This window comes from Cibotium barometz, chromosome 19 (assembly GCF_041138505.1).
Source record: "Cibotium barometz isolate CiBa-2024 chromosome 19, ASM4113850v1, whole genome shotgun sequence".
Taxonomy (NCBI): domain Eukaryota; kingdom Viridiplantae; phylum Streptophyta; class Polypodiopsida; order Cyatheales; family Cibotiaceae; genus Cibotium; species Cibotium barometz.
The window spans coordinates 27,990,314-28,018,246 of record NC_141064.1 but is presented as its reverse complement, the minus strand read 5'-3'; the positions used below and the strand labels follow the sequence as shown (position 1 = coordinate 28,018,246).

General features: G+C 43.8%; 2 protein-coding genes across 9 annotated transcripts in view; one reads left to right on the top strand and one right to left on the bottom strand.

Moving 5' to 3' along the window:
* Positions 1-27,933, top strand: part of LOC147628407 (protein CYTOSOLIC ABA RECEPTOR KINASE 7-like) — a 56,331-nt gene that overhangs the window by 23,827 nt on the left and 4,571 nt on the right. For 4 of the 8 annotated variants that reach the window (XM_086813530.1, XM_086813529.1, XM_086813526.1 and 1 more), the window contains exons 3-7: positions 954-1,207; positions 1,341-1,467; positions 1,612-1,885; positions 2,468-2,600; positions 2,698-2,784. In XM_086813530.1, coding sequence (XP_086669656.1) covers positions 954-1,207; positions 1,341-1,467; positions 1,612-1,885; positions 2,468-2,600; positions 2,698-2,784 — 875 coding nt within the window. Of the gene's footprint in view, positions 1-953; positions 1,208-1,340; positions 1,468-1,611; positions 1,886-2,467; positions 2,601-2,678; positions 2,785-2,920; positions 3,124-27,933 lie in introns of those variants that run through there. The other 4 variants (XM_086813525.1, XM_086813524.1, XM_086813523.1 and 1 more) reach the window with 3 other exon arrangements.
* LOC147628408 (uncharacterized) lies at positions 17,679-20,134 on the bottom strand. The gene has a single exon (XM_086813522.1). It carries the CDS (start codon positions 19,988-19,990, stop codon positions 17,825-17,827), a length of 2,166 nt encoding a protein of 721 aa, XP_086669648.1. The 5' UTR covers positions 19,991-20,134; the 3' UTR covers positions 17,679-17,824.

Here is a 27,933-nt window from a genome sequence, read left to right as displayed (position 1 = left end):
GGTGCCACACGTACTTGGTGATACCTACTCTTTAGGTCAATGCGGCTGAAACATGCAAACCCTTCAAGTTTATTGAGGATGTCATCTATGCGTGGGATTGGAAACCAGTCCTTGATAGTAAGTTTGTTTAAACTTTAAAGCCCGGTAATCCACACACATGCAGAAAGAACCGTCCTTCTGCACTAGCAAGATAGGCGAATAGTATGGCGAGGTGCTTGGCTAAACTAAACGTCGGTCCAATAATTCAGTTACCTATTTTTGTAACTCGCGGCGGTGCCCGGGGGACTAGGTCCTTTGACACACTTGTTGATATCATCAATGCATATTAAAACATTTAAACATGGCCACAGCTTTAACACATATCCATCATCACTTTGCATAAAACATAAAGCTAGACAAAACATCCACAAATGCTAAAAATGGAGCTTGCACGTGTGACACTGCATAGAGGCCGGAATGGGCCGACCCCCCTCTTGGAGTATTTTATTACCCAAGGAGAATAATATCATGTACAAGCTTTGCGGGCCTTACTCTCCCCACGGGAGATGCCGGATTATCCATATACAAATGTCATAACACAGCCCAACACGAGGCAACCAAGCCGGAACACAGGCTGTAGAAATGCCGAGCCAACAATATAATCCATATACCTCCGTGTGGGTACCGATTCTTTCCCAAAAACCACGGGTCTTCATGCAATAGAGCTGGTACAGCAAGTACAACTCTCCATTCAGCCGGTACAGCAGGTACAATGGTTGGTACAGCCGGTAACCTATTCTATGTGAAATATATTTTTTTAAATCAATTTGAAATTTGGTTACAGTTTTGCAAGAAATGCTTTGATTTGTGTATGGTGCACACTATTTTTACATAATGTAAAGAAAAGGAACGGTAAACAAAACAAATTTTTACATGCTAGCTATAATGATACAGAGAATTTTTCTATGGCACAGGTTATCCGGGTGCCCAAAAGGCTAATCCGGCAGTTCGGAACCCAGTTACACAAACTGTCCAGCCTATAGAAGCACCGGCTATATCATTGGATGAATTGAGAGAGGCGACTGAAAATTTTGGAGCAAATACTTTGATAGGTGAGGGTTCGTATGGACGGGTTTACTTGGCGAGGCTGAATAATGGCAGATCTGCAGCAGTTAAAAAACTTGACGTCAGCAATCAGCAGGAGCCTGATAACGAGTTTTTAGCTCAGGTAGGTTTTGCTTGTAGTCATGAGGTCATAAATGTTTTTTTTGCTTGCTATATTATCTATTGGTGAAGTGGTAAGACCGTCACACTGAGACCTGTCCTATCACATTTGGTACACCAAACAATGAGCTGTACAGGTGTCAAGGGTTTCAAGGCTGAAGAATGAAAACGTCGTGGAGCTTATTGGATACTACGTTGATGGCAATCTGCGAGTATTGGCATATGAATTTGCAACGATGGGTTCTCTACATGATATCCTACACGGTAAAAAAATTGTTGACATTGTCCACACTGTGAGTTTCATTGACTAATTGTTCTCCTTTGCTAAGTATGGAGAATAATACTCTAAAGCTTGTACCAATTGTTCATAATATCAACTGACTTGGTAATATGTGCTGATTTATAAAGGCCGAAAAGGTGTCCAAGGTGCCCAGCCCGGTCCTGTCCTTGATTGGATGCAACGTGTGAAGATTGCAGTGGGAGCGGCAAGGGGCTTAGAATACTTGCATGAGAAAGTGCAGCCTCTCATAATCCATCGTGACATCAGATCTAGCAATGTTCTACTCTTTGATGACTACACTGCAAAAATTGCCGATTTTAATCTCTCAAATCAAGCACCTGACATGGCAGCCCGTCTCCATTCTACCCGTGTTCTTGGGACCTTTGGTTATCATGCTCCAGAGTAAGGGGTCAGAGCTTTCTTACTTAAATGCCTCGCTTGCAGTGCTTTAGACGTTCATAGATCACATATTTGTCTACATGTTTTTTGTCCTTTTTTTATGTAGATGATACTACTTTCTGTCCACTGGATTCTTTTGTGTGCTCAGTCACTTTAGCAACGGACCAATTAATGCATGGACAGTTAAAATTCCTGGGTCAAAAACCAAACAAAAATGTTATGCTTTAGATTATTTGCAATGATTGTAAGATCAAGACAAATGATAAATAAGGTTCACATGCAAGCCCCCAAAGGAACAAAGATTTAGGATTGGCTAGATAGGTTATCACTTGTAAGTGGGAGAAGGGAAATGGCGCTACCAGCTAGGGTTGTGTGAAAGAGAGTAAGTATATTGTGGAAAGACATCTTGTGCCATCTTGGCTCACATTGTGGGGTCTTCTGATTTTGTATATGAAAAAAGCAAGGATTTGGTTGGAAAGTGTCAAGACTTTGATTACAGATAGATGCCAGATCCATGCTCACAAGTGATCAAGGTGTGTTTGCATAAGTTCTCTTTTCTACAGGCTGACAAATCTTTACCTTCAGGTATGCGATGACAGGACAGTTGACACAGAAGAGTGATGTTTACAGTTTTGGAGTGGTTTTATTGGAGCTGCTCACAGGGAGAAAGCCAGTCGATCATACCCTACCACGTGGACAGCAAAGTCTGGTTACATGGGTGAGACATGCATTCCCAGCTAGTTCATAAATTAGCACTACTGGACAATCATTATAACTATCAGTGCTTTTTGAGAAGTGAGGATGTGTTAATGCAGGCAACTCCAAGACTAAGCGAAGACAAAGTTAAGCAGTGTGTGGATCCCAAGCTTAAGGCAGATTACCCAATCAAGGCAGTGGCCAAGGTGATTTACCTTCTTCAGTTTTCATTGATTTTTTGGACTGTAAATCTTGGTATCCTTTGGTCATGTAGTATGTTCTCCAAAACATGCACAGAGTGATTAGGGTTACTAACTTTTAATTGACTGATACTTAAAACAGTCTTATGAACCCATCATTAGAGCCCAACAACTAGCATTAACTCAGCCAAGTTATGGTGTGGGAGAACAAGCCTTATCCAAGTATAAAAGCATAAAGGCATGTGCACACACTCTTGTAAAAGAGAGTGGATAAAATACAGAAAGTAACCACAAGGCAAAAGTCAAAGGGGCATCTACCTCTCGTAGAATCAAGGAGCTGATTCAGGGAAAAAGGTAGAGAGAATCATGGAGCCACCCACTCATGCCTAATCACTCACCTAATCACAAAAGCTAAGCGGTATTAGTAGCATGTATGAAGCCTATTTAAAGGCACTCTTCTCAATGATAACTAAGAAAGCATTTGAATCATTTTGTCACTCTCATATTGAGGTGTGTTTTATTTCTCTCTCTCTCTCTCTCTCTCTTTTTGCCATAGCCATAGCCATGTTTCTCTATTATCCACCATAGCCTCCACTTCATTGTTTCCTACATTTGGTATCAAAGCTATAAGTTGATTCTGCCTCGAGCAATAGTGTCTTGAATCCGATTTTTTTAGTACATGCTCGTACACCCACGCCGCCATCCGTACAACAGACCGTACAGGTGCAAATAGTCTGTACAACCTCTTGTGTTGTGTCAGTGGTAGTAGTAAGGTGGCCCAGTCTTGTGCATGCATCTTGAGTAGCAACCAACAACGCGCACAAATCAGCGCACACATCAATCCATGAAGGAATCTCAAGAAAGTAAAGTCGATTTGTGCCTTTTTCTAATTTATGTAAATCCTACTTAATCCAAGTAATTAGTCTTAATTACTTTTTTAATTTTCACAATTGAGAGTGCAAATCTAGCATTCAGGTGTTGCTATAGTATGCTAAAGCATTATTAATCAAAACCCCCTTGTTTGGAAATCCTAATTTTAGGAAATCCTAATTTTTGAAAATCCTAATTTTTTCTTGGCCATTATCTGTAAGGGATTAGATAGTGGCATTGGAAGCTCTCCTTTGTTAAGACGTTCCAGATTTATACTATACCATGGCTACCCACATGTTCATTGAAAAATTAATGGAGAAATTTTCCACAGCTGGTAGACTAAGTTGAAGTTTAGTCTTATGAGGGAGGGCCTTTGGCCTTTCATTGAAGGGGAAGAGATGATGCTCGAGAATAAAGATGAGAAAGCATGGAAGCTGAGAGATCAAAGAGCCTTTGGCCTCATAGCCCTAGGACTCTTTTGATAATTTTATACACCATGTTGCTGATCTCCCAACCTCCAAAGAAGCATATGAAAAGTTGGACAAGCTTTTCGGGGCTCATGTAAGAAACTCTAAAGTTTCTTTGCAGATAGAGTTATATGGCCTTGTAAATGCAACCACATGAGAGCTTTGATGCTCAGGTGAATAAGACGAAGTCCTTAATGAACCAGCTTGTAGGTCTTAAAGCTAATGTGGCCCTAGTAATAGTGCTTATAAAGTGTATGCCTGAAGAGCTTTACGGAAATCTCCTCACCACACTAAAGAACCTACTAAACCTTACCTTGGAAGGGGTCATAACCTCCTTCAAGGAAGAAGAAAGGAAGGTGCAAGAATAAAGCAGCGGAGGGAGACAACTTTTTCACAAAGAACTTCAAAGGTAAAAAGTGTTCTTTTTGTGGTAGGAACAATCATACTGAGAAGGACTGTCATGCCAAGAATCCTTGCAAACATTGTGGGAAAAACAACCACAATGAGAAGTATTGCTTTCACAAGAAAGCATAGGCCAATGTCACATAGGAAGAAGAAACTATAAAGGAGATGCAAACTTTGCAGGGTATGAACACTTATGGGGCTTTTAAAAGTCTACTACAAAGAAGATGGCTTGACTACCATTAACTCTACTCCAAGGTCAGAAAGAGACACAACTTCTAGTGAAACTATGTCATAAGCATAGATTAATCCAAACGAAGTGTGTACTAGGGTAACACTTGAGGGGGAGTGTTGGAAAACAAGCCTTATCTAAGTATAAAAGCGTAAACGCTTGTGCACACACTCTTGTAAAAAAGAGTGGATAAAATCTAGAAAGTAACCACAAGGAAAAAGTTAAAGAGGCATCTGCCTCTTCTAGAACCAAGGAGGTGTTTTAGGGAAAAAAGTGGAGAGAACCATGGAAGCATCCACTCACACATAATCACAAATGATAAGCTGTATTAGTAGCATGTATGGAGCTATTTAAAGGCACTTTTCTCAATGGTAATTAAGAAAGAATTTGAATCATTTTGTCATGTGCACCCTACACTAGGGTACACAAATACACACTAGCATCATCATCAATGCAACATTTGTACAGGAGTAATACCTTTTTCTAGGAATATTTGTAGTACGCCGTGATCCCATTGTGAGCCCTCAGTCTAGGGACATTCAGGCACGAGCTATGTAGGTCAGTCTCTGAGCCATAGAGGCTAGTCGAGAGTGAGTCCTGTTTACCCACTTGGAGAAGTCATCAGGTAGGTGCATGTAGTAGTCAGCCTTAGCCTAGGTCTTGCATTAGAAGCACATAACAACATATAGGCCAGAATGGCATGCCCAGCCCATGGCTGATAAGTCTGTCACCAGTTTGGTCAAGGGCTGATTACAGATTTGACCAGTCGACATCAAGCAGGGGCAACATATCCTTGTCGGCTCTAGCAGAAGGGGCAGCCATAAGACAAGCAGCAGCTTGCCTTGGGGCTTTGTGCAGTTATCGAGCAAGCTGGCAGCTTTAAACAAACAGGGGCGAGGATTTAAATAACATTTAATGCTATTTTGTTGCTTTTTTGTCCAAACAGGAACTGGCCGACATTTGTTGGCCGACTAGTTTCTCCTAGGACTATATAAACAGGCGCCTAAATTCAGCATCAATCATTCAGAAAATGCAGCAAGTCTTTAGCAAGACACAAGCAGAATTCAACAGTAAATCAGCGGATAAGCGTCCTACTTTGTCCAGGCAAATATTGAATCTCCTTTCATTCTCAACTAGCATATGTGCAGTCCTATAGCTATCTGGACTTGCATAAGTGGCCCGAAGAGTCTTCTGTAGTGCCTTAGATTGGTGGATACTCAGCTGACGTATGGTCTTCCTTGTCCTTGCGTTAGGCAGCATATCACTTGTTCTCAAGCATTGTACAACAGTTCTCCAAAGAATTAATACTCGTGCTTGCAGGGGGGCCGTTCAATGGGTAAAATACTGTGTCATCTACTTCTCTTCTCTTCTCCCCTCTCTCTCTCTCTCTCTCTCTCTCTCTCTCTCTCTACTTTGTGAATTGGATGCTAAAGATCTCACCACATAAAGGTATGAAGAAGACTCTGTTGTGCGTTACCACGATCAACTTCAGTGCATGTAACATTTGTTGGGTTTTATGCTGTGTATGCACCCAGGGGAGTGCTAGTGATCATCAGTAGGTTACTGGGGCACTTTTTACTTAAGTTAGTGGAGGTTTTTTCCCCCAGTTTTAGCTTAGTTTCACTTATAAAGGTTTATAAGTGATTTGGTCCACCTGGCACTATTTATGGCCGGACCATGTGAACACATTATTAGGTCACATCCTTTTATGTGGCTATTGTACTTCATTTTATAACAATCAATACATGAGCAGTCGTGTTCCTCTCTCTGACTCTCACGCCTCCTGTTGAAGTGCCTTCCAAACCCTAACCCTAACAGCTCAAACCCTTCATTTGGTATCAGAGCAGGTTAGCCTAGCTGTCCGTACAGGCCATAGCCATCAGTTCGCCTGCATTCAGTTCAGCTACAGCCACTCAGTCAGTCGCCATCAACTGCCTGTACAAGTTCCCCTGCAGCTGTCCGTACAGCTCGTCGTCAGCGGCACGTACAGCTCTTCGCCTGTTCTGTTCCGTACCTTGCAGCTGCTCTGTACACAGTCGCCCGTACAACCAGTTCGCCACTAGCTGTCTGTGCAGGTTCTCCACCAGCTGCCCGTACAGGTGCACCACCAGTTGTCCGTACAGGCCATAAGCTGCCTGTACTGGTTCGCCTGCTCTGTCCGTACTGGTTCGCCATCAGACTGCTTTGCTCCGTACACAGTCGCCTAGTACTTGCAGCTCCGTACAGTACCTGCAGGCGACCAGCAGCACCTGCTGCGTATACTTGCAGCAGACCAGCACCTGTCTGTCCATACAGGCGACAGCTGGTTCCGTATAGTAGCTACTGACTATTTCCGTACAGCAGTTGATCAGTACCTGCAGCCTCATACAGTCGCTTCTACACCGAGAGCTGTTCCGTACTACTGTTCCGTGCCTACAGCCGAGTGTACCTGCAAAATCTTTTGGGTAAAAATTTACATCTTTACATGTTTTGAAATTTGGGCATTTTCTCTGTGAGAGTTTTTCTGGCAGATACAGGGAGGTTTTCTTGCAAAGAAATTTCTACAGGCTTTTGCAAGGCTTTGGGTGTAGTAATTTTGGGCATTTTTTGGGCATTTTGGCACTGTGTGTCATTTTTGTTGCTCTACTCAGTCAGTGGTGCATTGTGTTGCACATTCAGAGGATTGAGAGTGCAGGCATATTTTGGTCAGCTGTATTCAGTGGAGTACAGTTGCTTTCAGAGTTGTTGCTTTTGGGTTTTTTGATACACAGGTACAGCATTGTGCACAGGCATAATGGCAAATCAACAACAGAGTGATGTGTTCACGTACTTGTCTAAGGAAGACAAGCTGGATGGCATGAATTACTCCTTGTGGAGTTTTATGCGGAGAAATGTGCTCGTGGCAAAAGGTCTTTGGGATTTTGTTAGTGGTGATGAACAGACCTACCTCTTATGGAGAAGCCTCCAGATCACATATGTGAAGGATGTATTTTGGGAAAAATGCATCGGTTTTCCTTTCCACGTGATCAGGCTCTACGAGCAACTGCAAAGTTGCAGCTTATACACAGTGATCTTTGTGGTCCCATGCAGACGAAGTCATTAGGAGGTTGCTTCTATTTTGCTACATTTATTGATGACTTCTCTCGTATATGCTGGGTCTATCCGTTGACACAGAAATCACAGGTATATGATGCATTTTTGGCCTTTGTACCACTTGCTGAAACAGAGTCAGGATGCAAGGTTAAGACCCTCAGTTCTGACCGAGGGGGGGAATATGTGTCACACATGTTGAATTCCTTTCTTGAGAGTAGAGGTATCAAGCATCAATATACTACTCCTTATACTCCACAGCAAAATGGGGTTGCAAAAAGGAAGAATCGGTCACTCATGGAGATGGCCAGATGTATGTTAAAGGCAAAGAAGCTACCACATGTCTTTTGGGTGGAAGCTGTTATGTGTGCTTGTCATATTTTGAATCGATGTTCCACAAAGGCATTGGTTTCCATTACTCCTTTTGAGGCTTGGCATGGCCGCAAGCCTTCGATATCACACTTTCGTACTTTTGGGTGTCTTGCATATGTACACACACCCAAAGAGTTGAGGAGGAAGTTGGATGATAAAGCCACAAAATGTATTTTTGTTGTATATGACCCACTGTCCAAGAAGATATTCACTAGTCGGGATGTGATTTTTGATGAAAAATCAGAAATATCCATGGCTGGTTATGATGCAAATCAGGCTGAAAATGATGTGTTTGAAGGTCTACTACCTATGGAGTTTCATTCCACAGTTGGTGATCCAACCCATGAGGGTGTAGGACAGCCAGCTAATCATGAAGATGGTGCAGAAATTCAGCAGGAGGTTGAGCCAGAAGTTGAGCCCAATATGGGGCAACAGGCTCCACAGGTCAGACATATACCTAGATGGTATTTGAGGACATTACAGGACAGCCATCTAGAGGGTCCTCTTGCTGGCCGTACTCGTAGGGAGACACGGACCAATGAGCATGCTTACATCATGGATTTAAGTATGGTTATGGTAGCCAGTTTACAGGATGATGATGAGCCTGATTCATTTGTGGATGCACGAGACAATGTGCATTGGAACAAAGCCATGCAGGATGACTTGATTCTATTAAAAGGAATCAAACATGGGATTTGGTTGATCTGCCCAAAGGCAAGAAAGCCATTGGTACTAAGTGGGTTTATAAGTTGAAAAGACATGCAGATGGATCCATTGATAGGTACAAAGTCGGTCTAGTTGCAAAGGGCTATGCACAGAAGAAGGGCATTGATTATGAGGAGACATTTGCTCCTACATCCCGTATGTCGACACTTAGGTGTGCCATTGCATTGGCTGCACATCGTGGTTGGGTTGTTCATCAGTTGGACATCAAGACTGCTTTCCTACATAGGGATCTCGAGGAGGAAGTTTATGTACATCAGCCCATAGGTTTTGCAGAACATGGTCATGAAGGGAAAGTATGCAGGCTGAAAAAGGCCTTGTATGGTTTGAAACAAGCTCCACGAGCTTGGTATGCAAAGGTAGATGCTTTCTTGCATACTCAAGGCTTTGTGAACAGTCCATGAGAAGCCACTTTGTATGTAAAGAAAGAAGAGAAAGATCTGCTGGTCATCATCAGTCTTTATGTAGATGATCTTTTGCTCATGGGATCAAATGATGACAAAATTGCAGCTTTTAAAGAGATACTGTAACAGACATTTGACATGTCTGATTTGGGGCTCATACACTACTATTTGGGCATACAGTTTGTGCAGGATAACAGAGGTATTGGGTTGTTGCAATCTCGATATGTTGCTAAACTTCTGGAGAAGTTTAAATTTCAGGATTGCAAGCCTATTAGCACTCCTATGGAGCCTGGAATGAAACTGTCACTACAAGATGACAGTATTTTATTTGATGCCACTACATATGCTCAGGCTGTTGGGTGCCTTATTTACTTGTGTACTACACGGCCAGATATTCAGTATGCCGTATCTCAGTTGAGCAGATTCATGCACAGCGCGTGATTGTCACATTGGCAAGCTGTGAAGCGTGTATTTCGGTATTTGCAGGGTACCTTGTCTCTTGGATTGCTTTATCCTGAGGGGGGTGACATGCAGCTATATGCTTACAGCGATTCAGATTGGGTTGGTGATTTTATACCAGACATTCCACTAGTGGAAATTGTTTCTTTCTTGGCTCTTCATGTATTTCTTGGCTAAGCAAGAAACAGACCAAGGTGGCCACTTCGTCTTGTGAGGCAGAGTACAGAGCAGCTTACACTACTACCGTTGAGTGTGTCTGGCTACGTCGTCTTATGACTGATATGGATATTTCAGTGGAGGAGTCTACACCTATCTATATTGATAGTCAGAGTGCCATTGCCGTAGCCAGGAATCCTGTGTTTCATGCTCTCACGAAACATTCACTATCACTTTGTTCGGGAGAGACTCCAGGCAGGTGATATTAGTCTGATTTACTGCCCTACAGATCAGAATGTGGCAGACATCTTCACCAAGGCATTACCACGTCCGAAATTCGAAGCATTCCGCATTGCTTTGAATTTGTTTCCTTTTGGTGGATGATGTACAGTGATCACATATCACTCTAGGGGGGTTTGTTGGGTTTTATGCTGTGTATGCACCCAGGGGAGTGCTAGTGATCATCAGTAGGTTACTGGGGCACTTTTTACTTCAGTTAGTGGAGGTTTTTTCCCCCAGTTTTAGCTTAGTTTCACTTATAAAGGTTTATAAGTGATTTGGTCCACCTAGCACTATTTATGGCCGGACCATGTGAACACACTATTAGGTTACATCCTTTTATGTGGCTATTGTACTTCATTTTATAACAATCAATACATGAGCAGTCGTGTTCCTCTCTCTGACTCTCACGCCTCCTGTTGAAGTGCCTTCCAAACCCTAACCCTAATAGCTCAAACCCTTCAACATTGGTATCAGAGTATCAGGTTGGTGATCCGACTCGGCTACCTAAAGAAGTGAGAGCATCCGGTGGATGGCAACACTGCGGTCCGGAAAAAACACTGAGGCCTCCACCATATTGGGAGAGACATCACATCAAGAAGAAAGCTAGCAGGAAGTTATGGAGGCACAAAGCTTGGAGGTTACCTCTAGCAGGATGAATAGACATGGTATAAGATAGAGAACCGTTGTTTCTTTTGTCACAGTGGGGGACACGAGAAGAAGATTGCACTAAGTTCAAGCTGAAAAGTTTGCCAGCGCATCCACTTCCACATTAGCGACGGTAGCATTTCCATCCACACCTCTGTCATTAGCCTCTTATGCCGTTCAAGTATTGATTGCTTTGAATTCAGTACCACCAGTGGTATTTGATGATAAGTAGGAGGGTGAGGCTGAGGGATAGAAGAAGGCTCTCATCCGTGCCTATGGCACTGCAAGGGGACAACAGTTCATGGTCCTCTTCGACATGGGCAGTTTTGAGGATGCCATCTCTCAACAGTTAGCAAACAAGATGAGCTGTATCTTGGTTCTTATCATTTAGATGTGGATGGCTTTACACTTGGTGTACGTACACACCTCTCTCATAAAGCTCAACAGTATGAGTTTCAGGTTCAGAAGGCACCCCTCTCTTAGGATGTGACATGATCCTTGGGATATAGTGGTTTAGATAATATGCACCTATTCTTGATTGGAGGCAGGAAAATTTCACCATTGTTGAAGGTTTTCTTGAGCCCATCATGATTCGCGGGGATCGGAGCATTCTTGAAATACCACTCATTTTTCATATTCAGGTCCAACGAGCCATAAGAAAAGGAGTAGAGTGTGCGTTACTATATGTCCGTTCTCCATCTAATGCAGTTCAGAGAGCACCCGTAGTGGAGGAGAGAATGGCTTGTCTTTTGTCTCAATACATCAACATTATGCTGCGAGATGACCTCCAACCTAGTAGACCTGAGGACTGGTTCTTGGATCAGAGTCTCCCAGCAAGTTCACCTACCGCCTTGCTAAGGCATTGGAGAGCAAGCTGGAGTAGCAGTTATCGCAGCTACTCCAGTTTGGATTTATCCGATCTTCCTCCATTTGCCACTCCCATCCTATTTGTCCAAAAGAAGGATAAGACCGCACGCTTATGCGTGGATTACAGGGTGCTAAATAATCTAACAATTAAGAATAGATTCCACATGCCAAGAACAGAGTACATCCTAGAATGTCTCAAGGTGCTAGAATTTTGTCTAAGATAGACCTTAAGAGTGGCTACCATCAGGTTCGGATCATTTCAAAAACTGCCTTTAGGACCAAGCATGGTCATTGTGAATTTGTGGTGATGCCATTTGGACTCACCAATGCACCAACGATGTTCAACAAGATGATGTCTCGGGTTTTTCGGGATCTTATTGGCAAATGCTTCTTCATCTTTCTAGATGACATCCTTATCTTCTCAAGGACTGCAGAACAGTAGGAGTGAGATGTGGCACAAGTTTTGCAACTCTTGCAAGACAACGAGTTATTTATCAATGCCAAGAAGAGTGAGTTTGGAGTATTGGAAATACATTACCTAGGATACATTATTAGTTCATCAGGTATTAGCCTCAATCTTAAAAAGGTAAGAGGTTTTTCTCAATTGGGATATTCCCAAGATAGCTGAAGGAAATCAGCTCATTTGTGGGTCTTTGTCAGGCCTATAATACGCACATGGACAAGTGTCATTGGAGCTGTCCTTCAGCAAGATGGTAGACCAGTGGCTTACTATAGCTGCAAGTTGAATAATGCCGAAAAGAATTATTCGGTTTATGACAAAGAGCTTTTGGGGGTGATGACCGCGCATAAACATTGGAAGCACTTCCTTTATGGAAGAGATTTAAGACGGATCATCAGGCACTTAAATGGTTGCAAACCATGTCCAGTGCCCAATGGAGTGACAGGGAGTCCGGATGGAGTCAGTTGTTCCAACAATTTGGGGGAATGATTGAATATGTTCCATGGTCAGAAGAACTCTTGTTGTTGATACTCTCAGTCGAAAAGGCACAATTCAAACATTGCAGGAGACTAGAGTTCACTGTTGTGGAAATTCAAGGCAAAGACTTGGATAGCATGAAGGCACAGTATTCGGATTCGAAAGAATTGGGGGCTCAGTATTAGTTGGTCCTCAGTTCAGAACCAGGCCACTACAGCATACATGATGGTTGGTTGTTTTTCAAGTATACTAAAAGAAAAGTGCCAAGTCCTTCTCCATGATGCCCATGATTCTCTTGTCGGAGGTCATAGGGGTATCATCAGTACCTTGGAGAAGCTAGAATGGTTATTCTGTTGGCCCAAAATGTGACGGGATGTCTATCAACATGTCCAAGCATGTCAGATATGTCAAAAGGTGAAAGTTTCACATACGAAATAGGTAGGGTTCCTTTAGTCTTTGCCTATTCGAGAGGGACCTTTTGACGACATCAGTATGGACAGCTGGATCTAGAAACACACAGCGTATGATAATTGTGGATAGATTCAGTAAGTTTTGCATGCTCATTCCATGCAAGCAGACTGTCACGTGCGCCCTGCACCGGGGTTCACAGTGACACATTTTCATGATCATCAGTGCAACATTTGTACATAAGTAGTACCTTTTTCTAGGAATATTTGTCGTACGCCGTGACCCCATTGTGTCGAGGGACAGTCAGGCACGAGCTACGTAGGTCAGTCTCCGAGCCATAGAGGTCAGTTTGGAGTCAGTCCTCTTAACCCACTTGGAGATTTCATCAGATGGTGCATGGAGAAGTCAGCCATAGTAATAGGCCTTGCATTAGAAGCATGTAACAACATTTAGGGCAAGATGGCATGCCGATGGGCTAGCCAAAGGCCAGCCCATAGCTGGAAGGCTTGTTAGTAGCCTGGTCAACGGCTGTTCATAGCCCTGACCCTCTATGTGAGGCAGCCGACAGCAAGCAGGGACAACATATTCCTGTCGGCCAGCAGCAAGGGCAGCCATAGGACACAGTTTGCAACTTGTCTTGGACTCTGTGCTGACAGCTAGGCTTAGGGACAACAAAGCGCAGCATTTACTGCTGTTAAAACAGCAAATCGCAGCATTAAATTGTTGGCTTTCAAGAAGCTAATGTTAGGGTTTGCAGGGCAAAGAAAGCTCACACACTCACACAGGAAGCAAAAACGAGATGGAAAGAGAGTGGCAGAAGAGCTTGCATGTATGTTCACTCAATAATAATCAAATAGACAAGCACAAGTGATAATGATAAACCTAGTCTAGGTGTCTTGTCACACCAAATGTTCGGGGAAAAAAACCTGTAGGATAAAAAGTGCCCCTAGTAAGTGCCTGTTCACATGTAGCACTACACATACGCAAAGAGTGCCTTCAAATCCTCCTTGTAGTGGTAATGTGAACCTGCATAAGGATGCAGATCACTCTCTATAGGAGAGCAAGCCCAAAGCTTTGCGGAAAGCTTCAAACTTCTCTCGAGATAATGCTTTTGTAAACAGATCTGCGATGTTATCGTGTGTAGAGCAGTAGGTCAAAGTGATCTCCCCTGCATGAAGCCTCTCCTTGACATAGTGATAATGTATCTCTGTGCTTGGTACGAGCATGGAAAACTGGATTCCGTGCCTCGACCATAGCACTCTGATTGTCACTGAGTATGCTAGTGGGTGTTTGCTGACACTCACGAAGATCTACAAGTAATCTTCTTAGCCATACACAATCTACCGTAGTAGAAAAGGCTGCCTTGTACTTAGCTTCACAGGTAGACGTGGCAATAGTGGGTTGCTTTTTAGTTAACCATGACATGCATGAATTGCCCATAAAAATACAATTCTCACTGGTAGATTGCCGAGTGTCATAATCACCAGCCTAGTCTGAATCATTGTATGCATGGAGTTGCTAACTGTCCCCGCTGGGATAGAACAATCCAAGATCCAGATTGTCATGAAGATATAGCGAAAAACGTGTTTCACAACTTGCCAATGCTTTGTCCCTGGGCTGTGCATGAATTTTCTTGATTGGGACACACCAAACTGAATATCTGGGCATGTATTGCACAAGTATATGAGGAAGCCCTTTGCCTGGCTGGACAGGCTCATGTTATAAGGCTCTCCTGCATCATACATGTTCAATTTGAGCCCAGGTTCTATAGGTGTAGAAATAGGCTTACAATCCTGGAAGCCAAACTTATGGAGGAGTTTTTGTATGTATTTGGATTGAAGCATAAAAATGTCTTCATCCATCTGCACAAATTGTATGCCCAAGTAATAGTGCAATAATGAAGGGAGAGAGTTACGGTTTCATGTGGGAGACATACACAGAGAAGAAGGGAGAGAGAGAGAGAGAGAGAGAGAGATGTGGGGATAAGTCAACTCACAGTATGAGTGTGTGACTCCCCTATCACACATGTATATTTGCTCTAGTACACATAGTGCACTTAGTACATTAAAAGTACTAAGTGTACTATGTACTATAAAACTTATGGGCTTGTACACACTACAAGGGTGGGCATAGTGCCTTTACCCCAACAACCTCCCACTTAAAGGCAAAGTGCCCTTAAGTGAAGGAAAAGAAAAAATCAGCATGTACATGATAATATACAAGGCCATATCAAGGCTGAAACTGGCCTCATCCAATGCCCATCAAGTGTCTGCAATGAGCAAACCGCTCTGGAGGCAAATTCTTTGTCAACAGATCAGCCGGGTTGTCATCTGTATGAATCTTGACAAGCTGAATCAGCTTGCTCTCTATCACCTCTCTGATGAAGTGATACTTCACATCCACATGCTTCGTATTTGCATGAAAGACAGGGTTCTTTGCCAACTGGATGGCACTCTGACTGTCACAATGCAACAATGGAATATCCCCTGTATAACCCAAATCAACCACTAACCGAGATAGCCATAATGCCTCCTTGCAAGCGTCTGTGGCTGCAATATACTCGGCCTCTGTAGTAGATAAGGCAGTGCACTTCTGCATCCTGGATATCCATGACACAGCACCTCCTGTGAATGTAAACACATAACCGGTAGTAGACTTCCGGTTATCTGGATGACCGGCATAATCCGAATCCGTGTAACCATGCACTAATGCATCCTGTTTGCCAAAGCAGATGCACATATCTTGTGTGCCCTTCAGGTATCTCATGACACCTTTCACTGCTTCCCAATGCTTCTTGCCAGGTTTGGCCATGTATCTAGTAACCACTCCCACTGCAAATGCAATGTCCGGCCTGGTAGCGACCATGGCATACATGAGACTGCCACAAGCTGAAGCATATGGAATCTTGGCCATATCAGCCCTGTTACTATCCGACCGTGGGCTGTCCATAGCACTGAGTTTCACATATGGAGGCAAAGGAGTACTAGTCTTCTTCCCCCCGTCCATATTGAACCTCTGCAAAACTTTGCCAATGTATTCCTTCTGAGACAAATACAACACATGCTGATTTCTGTCCTGAAGTATCCGCATACCCAAAATGTGATTTGCATCACCCAAATCCTTCATATCAAAGGTTTGATGCAGCCTCTTCTTCAAGGCATCCATCTCTTTACGAGATTTCCCGGCAATCAACATATCATCAACATACAAGATGAGGATCAATAGACTGCCATCCAAAGCTTTCTTGGTGTATAAGCAGTGATCTATGTCACTTCTCCTGAAATCTTGGGATTTCATGAATGTATCAAATTTATGATACCATTCCGTTGGTGCCTGTTTGAGCCCATAAAGACTCTTTTTCAGCTTGCATACAAGCTTCTCCTTTCCATTCACTGCATAACCCTCTGGCTGTTGCATATATATCTCCTCATGGAGATCACCATGAAGAAAAGCAGTCTTCACATCCATCTGAATCAAATCCAGATCATCATGAGCAACCAAAGCTAATATAGCTCTAAGTGTGGTCATTTTGACCACTGGAGAGAAGATGTCATCAAAGTCCACACCATATTCCTGCTTGAAGCCCTTAGCCACTAACTTGGCTTTGTATCTTGGCTTTGCATCAGGTGCAACTTTGAGCCTGTAAACCCACTTGCATGGCAAAACCTTCTTGCCTGTAGGCAAATGCACCAACTTCCATGTTCCATTTTTGTGCAGAGAATCCATCTTTGACTTCATAGCACGCTCCCAAAGAGCCTTGTCTGCCCTCTGTAAAGCCTCCTTATAACAAGAGGGCTCCCCACAGTCAGTGAGCATCAAGTAGTCAACCCCTGGAACAAACCTGTCAGGGTGTCTGGAGGGTCTTGTGGACCTCCGTACCCAATGACCATCATTTGCAGGTTGCTGTCCAGCCTGCATATCATCTATTAGTGGCTCCTGTTCCATGCCATAAGGTTGAAAGATCATGCCCGTTATCACCTCTAACTGTGGGATATCCATAGGGATATCTTCTGCCATCTCTGGCTGTCCATTTGGACCATTTCCAGCACCATTTAAGGGCTGGTTTTGTTGCTGTAATGGCTGATTTACAGCCCTTGGTTGTTGTCCATGATGTCCATCATCATCAAAGATGACTCTGCCAGGCTCCTGTTGCCTTGCAGGCTCCTTATACATGCATGTTTCATAAAAAATGACATCATTTCTGCGTATAATCTTTCTATTTAGTGGATCCCAAAGTCTATACCCCATTTCACCTCTGTCACCATATCCTAGGAATATGCATTTGTGAGACTTAGGATCATAGTTTTTTCAAACGTCAATCAAACGTCAAACGCGAACGAGTATGAAAGTATGATACGAGTTTGATTCAAACCCTTGACCTGAATCAAACGCAACCCTAATTTTTTAGCATTTTTTAAACAAATCCATATGTACTTGAACATTAAAACATCATAACATGAAGCACCTCAAAACTAGCAATTGAATTGAAGCAAATGAAAATTGAAAATTGAAATGCGCATTGTGCACTGCGCAAAGTTCAAACTGCAGTGTAGACTCTAGAGTGACTAGTGTAGAGTCTAGACTCTAGAGAACAAAAGCCAGCTGATACAAAATGATAAAGCCAGGGGAAAAAACCCCTCCTAAAGAAGGTAAAAAGTGCCCTGGCAACTACAGAACTAAACAACAAGGAAGGAAGGGGAGATGGTCATGACTCATACAAACTAGACTCTACGCGAGTCTTCACCTAAATGAATCATGATAGATCATTCTCTGAAATAGAGTCATCCTCCCCTTCTTCCTCCTCCTCCTCATCATCATCATCATCATCGTCATCATCATCATCATCATCATCATCATCATGCTCACCAAGGGAACTGGTGCCAACGATATCACTTCTGCTTGCCCCCGTATGCGATAATGAGGCTACAACATCCTCTTGCTCCTCTTCTTGTGTCTCTTGCAATGCAAGAAATCTATCATCATCATTCTCCTTGTTAATCATTTCCAATGTGACCTCCATCTTTTCGTAGCCTCCTTGCTTGATCTTGTTGATAAGGCGAAGGTTGGTGTGAATGTATACAAGATGCTCTGTTCTTTTTGGAAGCAACTTGTTCCTTCTCTTTGTTTGGATAAGAGAGAATGTGCTCCAATTTCTCTCACATGGGGAGGCACAAGTCCCTTGTGAGAGCACCCTTATAGCCAGCTGTTGCAATTTGGGTGTCTGGGCCCCAAATGTTTCCCACCATTTGACAGCTTGATGCATTCTTTTCTCATCTCTAGCCACAGCACGAGCAAATGCACCTGCTTCGGACTTATAAGTGTCAAGTTCATCACATAGAACACCTTGCATATCCACATCATATTTTGTATATCTCTCCATGACAGTCATCCAACCTTCATGCACCTCTCTGTCACCACCAGGATTCTTAGCTCTCCAAATAGGATGCAAAACATAGGCTGCAGCATGTAAAGGTGAATGCATCATATCCCACCTATCCACACTAAGATTCTTAATGTCTTGCAGTTTATTTGCATCCACTCCTCCTACAACCTGCAGCTTCTCAACCATGCGATCTGTCATCTCATACATGAGACCCATGGTGGCGCCTTCTCTATCTGCAAGACGAAGGATCTTTAAAATAGGTGCACAAATTTTCACAATCACTTTAGCCTCCTGCCAAAAGCTTGCACCCAATATAATGTTAGCCACATCCAAGCCTTTCACGGTACGTGAGACCTTTTTCCTTGTCCAAGCTTCACTAACAACCATACGACGCAACCCATTGTAGCATCTGTCATCCAATAAATTCACCAGCATTATAAAAGAGTAAGCAAAGCGCGTCATCGATGGCTTCAATAATTCCTTTTTACTAAATTGACGATACAAAGCCAAGATTGTGTGCTTCCGTGTAACAAATGTCACAATTAGATTTGCTTGAGCCAAAATAGGAGCAATCCATTGAAGCTTGCCAATATCTTCCAACAATAGATCCAAACAATGACAAGTGCATCTAGTGAAGAAGATGTTAGGCCACTCTTGCTCGATCAAATCACCAGCCCGCAAACAATTTGAGGCATTATCCATACACACCTGCACTACATAATCAGGGCCAATATCAAGGATTACATCTTTCAAGATGCCAAAAATATACTCGCCAGATTTGAACTCCCCACTTGTATCAACTGCTTTTATGAAAACAGACCCATATATGGATGTAGCCATTACATTGATAATTGGCCTGCGCCTTGCATCTGACCATCCATCACAAACAATGCTGCATCCATATCTCTTCCACTTTTCTCTAATGTCTAGCAAGTCACGATCAACGCATTTGACTTCATCCACAAGCTCTTTTGTACGCAAGCTGTTATATGAGGGAGGCTTATAGCTTGGCCCAACTTGCCCAATTGCCTTCACCATGTCAAGAAAATATGGGCTTCTAACTTTCCAAAAAGGAACATCTTCCGCATAGAAGAAGCGACGAAGAGCAATGTTTGCCTCTTTTCGTGCTTGTACATCCCAAGCTTTAGCTAGAGCACCCTGTGTCTTTGACACCTTCTTTCTGCTCACGTGCTGTTGAGAGCTAGAAGGCCCAATACCACTTGCAACATTTGATGCATGTACATCGACACTACCATGAGAAGCCTCTCCCAAATCAGATACGCATGCATCAATGTTTGCCATGGAGTCTTGCACTCCACCCACATGCAATCTGCGACATACATCTTTTACATTTTGGGGTGCAGCATTACATTTTCCCACACCATGACCTGATAAACCAAGAATATGTGCCCTTATTCGCGATGGACCACCATCCCAAGTGTGCCCACAATATTTGCATCTACATGTAGTCTGGCCTTTTTCAGTTGTTTTCAAAATGGAAACATGCTCCCATTCAGCTTTGCGCTTTCGTCCCATTTGCACAAGTTAAAACCCTGTTACCAACTTACCTGTATATTCGTCCCGAGTCCCGACTCCCACCTGCTGAGTCCCACCAGTGGAAGGTGCTTGCTGCTGCTTGCTGGCGAGTGGCAGTGCTGGGCCTTCAAATTTCAGTAGAGAAAGACTGCTGCTCGAGAATCGATGGGCTGTGTGCACTGTGTGCAGGGCTGACTCAGCCTGCTGTGCCTGCACAGTCACGCAAGAGAGAGAGATGGGCTGTGTGCACTGTGCAGGGCTGCCTCAGCCTGCTGTGCCTGCACAATCACGCAAGAGAGAGAGATGGGCTGCCCGGCTGTGTGCACTGTGCAGGGCTGCCTCAACCTGCTGTGCCTGCACAGTCGAGCAAGAGAGAGACTCGAGAGAGTCTAGACTCAAGACACGATGGGCGGGCAGATTCGTCACTCGAGAGAGAGTGGGCGCAACTTGCAAGAGAGATACGCTCGACTCCCTTGACACGATGGGCGGGGCGAAATAGAGAGAGACGGTGGGCGGGGGCGCAAGAGATGCGATGGGCGACGAAGCGTTAAAAAAAACCCCCAAAAAAGTCCACGTTTGAAATTTTTTTCAAACGTTTTTTTTTCAAACGTTTGTAAACGTTTGCTTCGCGTATCAAACGCGTTTGAATGCAACTATGCTTAGGATCAAGTTTGGTGCGCATTTCCCTGCGTATGTGCACGTACGCAACACAACCAAACACTCTCAAGTGCTTGTAGGACGGAGGCTTCCCTGTCCATACTTCCTCTGGCACTTTCCCACCAAGCCTCGTGTTAGGTGACTTGTTTATAAGATGAACGGCTGTCATAACAGCTTCAACCCAAAAACCATGAGGTAACGCAACATGTGACAACATAGAACGGACCTTCTCCTGAATGGTCCTGTTCATCCTCTCTGCTGTCCCGTTTTGTGGAGGATCATAAGGAGTAGAGAGCTCCCTCTTGATGCCTTTAGCATCACAAAAGTCCTGAAACTGTTTGGACATATACTCTCCACCATTGTCGGAACGCAAAGCCTTCAGTGTTTTGCGAGTTTGATTCTCAACATGAGCAACAAACTTCTCAAACACTGAGAATGTATCACTCTTCAAACGAAGAGGATAAACCCACACCTTGCGTGTGGCATCATCAATAAAGGACACAAAATATTTTGCCCCTCCCAAAGAAAGCTGAGGCATCTCACATACATCTGTATGCACAAGCTCTAACTGAGCATCTTTCTGTCCAAGAGCTTTCTTGTGGGGGCACTGGAGTTGCCTGCCATATATACAATGCTCACAAAACTGAAAACTCGAGAACTTTAGAGAAGGCAAGTAACCAAAACGAGACAATTGCTCCATTCCTTTGACACTCATGTGTCCCAACCGGCTATGCCACATAGAGATTTCCGGCAGCTCGGTTGCATTTACATTAGCATGGTGAGTCGTGACAAACATTAGCATACATGAAGTAAAGAGTGTCCACCTTAGAGCCTCTGGCAACAACCAGTGAGCCCTTACTAATCTTCCACTTTCCACCACCAAATGTGGTAACATAACCAGCATCATCAAGCTGTCCAGTAGAAAACAAGTTCTTCTTGATCTCAGGCACATGCCTGACATCATGGAGCATAAGCTGTGAGCCATTTGAAAACACAAGCCTCACATCACCTCTGCCAAGAATCTGGCATGCATGGTTGTCACCCAAATAAACTACTTCTTCATTGCCAGCGGTATACCTGACAAACAAGTCTCTGCAACCTGTGACATGAAAGGAGGCACCTGAATCAATGATGCATGAGTGCATATCATGACCATCTCTTGCATGGAGTGAATGGGCATCAAGTGAAGACATGAATAGGACTTCATCCTCACTGTCACCTGCATGTGACACATTGACTTCTTCAATCTTGACTCCACTTTTGCCCTTTGGCTTTATATCTTTGGCTTCATCTTTGTCTTTGTCTTTTCCTTTGCCCTTTTCCTTTTGGTCATTCTTCCATTTGTAGCATTGCTTTTTGAAATGTCCCTTCTTGCCACAATAATGGCATTCCAAGTCCTTTTTGTAGCGGGACTTGCTCCTTCCCCGTTCTTGGCTTTTACCCCTTTGCTGGGATCTCCCACGTGCATTCATTGCATTGGACTTTCCAACAGAGTTGTTCTTCCTGTTCATCTCCTCTTGAAGGAGAGCACCCTCCACATCTGCATATGACAGCATAGCATTTGAATTGCTAGTGGCTGTCCTGAATGTGTCCCAACTCTCTGGCAAAGTGCATAAGAGAAAGGTGGCTTTGAACTCATCGTCCAATATGAAGGCATCCAGAGTCTTCACAATGCTTCCCCCTGGCCACATATACATCCAATACATAAATGCCCCTTGATTTACTGGCACATTGAGTGCTTGACAGGCATCAACACATTGCCCAAAACATCAAATGCCAGGGCCTGCATGCAAATCAACCCAATTGGCACAAAAGCCCTTTGATTTGCACTCCAATTTCCTGCAATTTAGCCCCGAATGTGAGATTGCTCACATCATACAGCATGTATGAATGCCCAATGGCACAATTACATCAAAAGCCCCAAATGTTGACACCCAATTTCTTGCAAATTGACCCGGAATGTGACCAATGTCACCTAATGTTGCCAATTTTGCTCAAAATCTGAGCCATTTGGACCTGTACCTGCTCAATTGGGACATGCAAAATCCCAAAATTGAAGCAAATACCTCTGAAAATTTCTGATTTCTGTTGCAATGGCAGGAAATTGATGTTGGACACAGGTGAGCCATCATGGACAGTCTGAGAAGAAGTCGTCAGAGGGCAACGAAGCAGGAGCTCCTCCAAACACGAGAGAACTCCCTCAACGATTTTGTCAGAGATGTAGAGCTGCTGTGTACTTCCGGGATCGGAAGGCGATGTCAGTTGCGTGGTTCCAGCACCGAGTGGCCGCGGTTGTGATCTGCAGGCAACGGATGCATCGAGGAGCAATCCATGCAGAATCTTAGGCCTTGGAGAGGGGCGGCCCATATAGCTTGGCGGAGAGACATGAGGACCAACGTGTCGGATTCTGAATCGCCTCTGTGCAAGGGAAGCTCCAGCTGGCAAACACTTGATTGGGCAAGGGCGGCAAGAGGTGAACTGCTTTTACGTGTCCGCCTGAGTGTGCATACCCGCCTGCTTGCATGCGCATATCCGCCCACCTGCCTGCGACTGGTTCAACGCAGGGACACACAGTCGTTGCCCAACGCAGGGGGACAGACTGGTTTCAACGCAGGGACACACAGTCGCTGCCCAACGCAGGGACACACTGGTTTCAACGCAGGGACACACAGTCGCTGCCCACTGCACACACAGACTGCGCCTTACACACACGCAACCTCTCTCATGGGACTGCTGTGCTAGACCATGCGTTGACTCTACACCTGACAACACACAAGGCTGCAAGGGTACTACTGGAAGACGCCTGTCTTGCTGTCTCAAGACCACACACAGAGCTCTGATACCAGTTGAAGGGAGAGAGTTAGGGTTTCATGTGGGAGACATACACAGAGAAGAAGGGAGAGAGGGAGAGAGAGAGGCATGTGGGGATAAGTCAACTCACAGTATGAGTGTGTGACTCCCCTATCACACACGTATATTTGCTCGAGTACACATAGTGCACTTAGTACATTAAAAGTACTAAGTGTACTATTTACTATAAAACTTATGGGCTTGTACACACTACAAGGGTGGGCATAGTGCCTTTACCCCAACAAATAAACCCAAATTTGACATTTCAAATGAGGTCTTTAATGTAGCTTTGAAAGCTGAAATTGCATCCTCATTATTTCCAGTCAAAAGCATGTCATCCATGTAGAGTATGAGCATAATCAAAATACCATGATCCTCTTTGACATAAAGGGTGCTTTCAGTTGGACTATTGTTGAATCCGTGGCTGGTCAAGTATGCACGAATTTTCTCATACCAAGCTCTTGGAGCTTGTTTGAGGCCACAAAGTGCTTTGTGGAGCTTGCATACTTTGCCTTCTTGACCATGCATCATAAATCCAATAGATTAACTTACATAAACTTCTTCCTGCAAGTCTCCATTAAGAAAAGCTGTTTTTATATCCAATCGATGCACTTTCCATCCATGATGGGCAGCCAATGCAACAAGCCGAGAAGCAGGTGCAAAAGTCTTATCATAGTCTATGCCTTTTTGTTGGGCATAACCTTTGGTCACAAGACGGGCATTGTACCTGTCAATAGTACCATCAGATTTCCGTTTGACTTTGTACACCCATTTTGCCAATGGGTTTCTTCCCTGGAGGCAAGTCAACCAAATCCCAAGTGTTGTTCTTATGGATAGCATCCATCTCTGATTGCATGGTTTCCATCCAATGCTCATTCTCTTGAGCCTCTTCAAATGAATATGGCTCATCTTCATCACAAATAGTACTCATGCATAATACATTTACTTGTTCTTGAGCACTTCTAGAGCCAGCTCGTGTCCTCCCAGGTAGAGGAGCTGAAATTTTGCTCTCTTGCAAAGTACGAACCAGCCAACAAGGCAGCGTTCTAGCTTCTTGCATGGCTGTCCGCTCTTCTTGAATAGTTTCTTGTACAATGAGGAGTAATAGGCTGATTTAGGGGCTGGTTTTCAGTACCCATAGGCTGTCCAATATGCATTTCTTGCAGTTGGTCTGATGTTCCATCTATGCCCAATGGAATCAGCCCCTCAAACATATCTTGTGGACCATTTTCAAAGTGTTTGCTAAACTCTGCAAGTGGCTGTGCTGAATTTTCAGCAAATACGACATCTCTGCTTTCAAAAATCCCTTGACTATATGGATTGTAGAGACGGTATCCCTTGCTACCACTGTTGTAGCTCACAAATCTGCATTTGACTGCCTTGTCATCTAACTTGCCTCTAAGCTGTGAAGGCACATGAGCATATGCAAGGCAACCAAAAATTCTGAGATAGTCAACCGTAGGTTTCCTATCATACCGGGCCTCAAAAGGAGTGATGGTCTTCAAAGCCTTCATAGGGTACCTGTGTAGTACACATAATTGCCTCCATCCAAAATTTGTGAGGCAGATTCTTGCCCTTAACCATACATCTTGCCATCTCCATCAATGACCCGTTCTTCCTTTCTGCTACACCATTTTGCTATGGTGTGTAAGGCAAAGTACATTGATGCTTTATGCCTCTTTCTGCCAAATATGCTTTAAATGCATTTGACATGTATTCCCTCCCTCGATCTGAGCGGAGGCTTTGTACTTTGCAACCTATCTCATTTTCAGCTTTAGCAACAAAATGCTTAAAACACATGAATACTTAGACTTTGCCCTCAAAGGGTAAACCCAAGCAAATCTCGAATAGTCATCAATGAATGTTACAAAGTATAGATGCTTCCAAAATGGTGGTGTCCCCATGGGACCAGTGTATGAGCTGTAATTTTCGGACAAGCCTTACAGATCCATCCTCGGGGAAAGCATTTCTATGCATCTTGTCCAAAATGCACCCTTCACATACATGTTTAGGTGGCAACTCAACATGTGGCATACTTTGCACCATTTTATGCCTCTAGAAGAGCAACATCAAACTCCCAAAATTTACATGCCCAAACTTGGCATGCCATAACTCTGCCTCTTGCATGGTAGAAGTATAAGTGGTGGCCAAGCATGCATCCTGTCCATTCTTCTCATATGTGTTCAAATGATACAAGCCTTGGTACAATGTGCGAGAAGTGACTATAGCATAGTCTTCCTCTCTATTTCTCACTGTGCATCTGTCATCCTCAAAGTTCACAGCATAGCCTCTTTGAGCAAAAGAGGACATTGACACCAAATTCTTCTTGATTCTAGGCATATACAACACATCTGAAATGCATAGGTCTGAACCATCTGCGACTGTGAGCATAACCTCACCAATGCCTTGTATTAGATATGAAGAATTGTTTGCACATGTGACCTTCTTCCCTTTTGGGGTAGCCCTCAATGACATGAAGAAATCCTTCTTTGATGTAACGTGTCTTGCTCAATTATGATAGAGATTGTGTGTATATGAGAGTGCATAGTGTGGGAGCGCACACACACAAGCTTTTGCATGCACACACAAGGAGACTCTGCCGGTGTGCCGTCGTAGAGAAGGTCATCTTCATCGTGTAAGCTCGCACGAGACGCTTGCGTGAGGAGGGAGAAACAAAGGAAGAGGCTTCCCGAATCCATAAGAGGTATTTTGGTGATGCTTATTGTTGTTTTAGGGTTTGATTATGCTCAGCCTTGCTTCCCCTACCCATCTCTATCACTCCGTCTCCATGAAACATGCGGTCTAAGTACTATGCGGGCAGGAAGGGGAAGAGAGAGGAACAAAGGAAGGGCCGTCTCAAGGCCGAGTTTTGTGATGAGGATTCTTCTTCTACTCTCTTCTATCAAAGTACCAAATGACTTGTTTTTCATTCACATTGAGAGGCAAGTGCTCCTGTGATGCATCATAACTACATACCAAGAATGCCCAATCATCTTGCACAAAGTGAGCTAAATCCTGAGCCTTTGCTGCAGGCATACTGGAAGAGTCCACTGACAAACTCCATTCCTTTTTCTTCTCTTTATCGTGTCTCTTCCTGCACTTACTAATGTAGTGCCTTGGTTTCTTGCAGTAGTGAAACTTGCTCTTCTTCTCGGGCTGATTTGCATTATTTTTGCCTTTGTTTGATGGCTGTCTAGAATTAGCCTTGGGCTAATAGCCACTCTTTGCTTTTCCCTTGCCCTTATCGTGAGCAACTAAAGCTTGATCATTGCCATGTGCCATGGAAGACATATTCTTCCGTGTTTGTTCCTCATGTAATAGCAAACCAACCAACTCCTCAAACAATAGGGGTTGAGGGTTGCCCCTCAATGATGGCAAGGTGAGAGAAGTGTGGAAGTTGAGGTACGACTCTGGCAATGATGATACATGGTCTCCAAGACTTCCCATGCACGCTGTGACGTTTTACATGACCGAATGTGTGGGATAATTGATCTCTTCATTGATAAAGAGATTACTGCCATGGCCTGGGCATCACGTGCATCCCACCTTTTTTGCTCCGGAGTGGCAACTATAGACTGTGCAGCCTGTTGAGCGCCTCGCCCTAGAGTGGCAGGTGCTGTCTGCAAGATGAGGTTCATCCCCGCTCACATAACCCCACAGACTTTTAGCCACAAGAAGATTTTTGACCATAAAGCTCCAAAGTGAATAGTTGGTGTCATCCAACTTATCCTCTTGAGTGAGTACACTAAATACATTAGTTGCATTTTGTGCCATAGTGATTGTATGCACAAGCTGCAAGTAGACCAGACACACCTGTAGGCAAAAACCAAAAGCACTGCTGTGCTATGCTGCCACACAACCTAGAAGTTCCCGTGCAAAGATTTACCCACAAAAATGCAAATAGAGGCTATAACCTCCTTCCAATGTGCTGATTTTGCGCCCAAATGGCACCAAGCTTACAACCCAATATTAAATGCATGCAATGGAGCACTAATGTGGCTCCCAAATAGAAAAGTCCCAAAATTTTCAAATTGTAAAGTATGGAAATTACCTGTATCAATCAACGGACCTTCTCCTGAATGGTCCTGTTCATCCTCTCTGCTGTCCCGTTTTGTGGAGGATCATAAGGAGTAGAGAGCTCCCTCTTGATGTCTTTAGCATCACAAAAGTCTTGAAACTGTTTGGACATATACTCTCCACCATTGTCGGAACGCAAAGCCTTCAGTGTTTTGCGAGTTTGATTCTCAACATGAGCAACAAACTTCTGAAACACTGAGAATGTATCACTCTTCAGACGAAGAGGATAAACCCACACCTTGCGTGTGGCATCATCAATAAAAGACACAAAATATTTTGCCCCTCCCAAAGAAAGCTGAGGCATCTCACATACATCTGTATGCACAAGCTCTAACTGAGCATCTTTCTGTCCAAGAGCT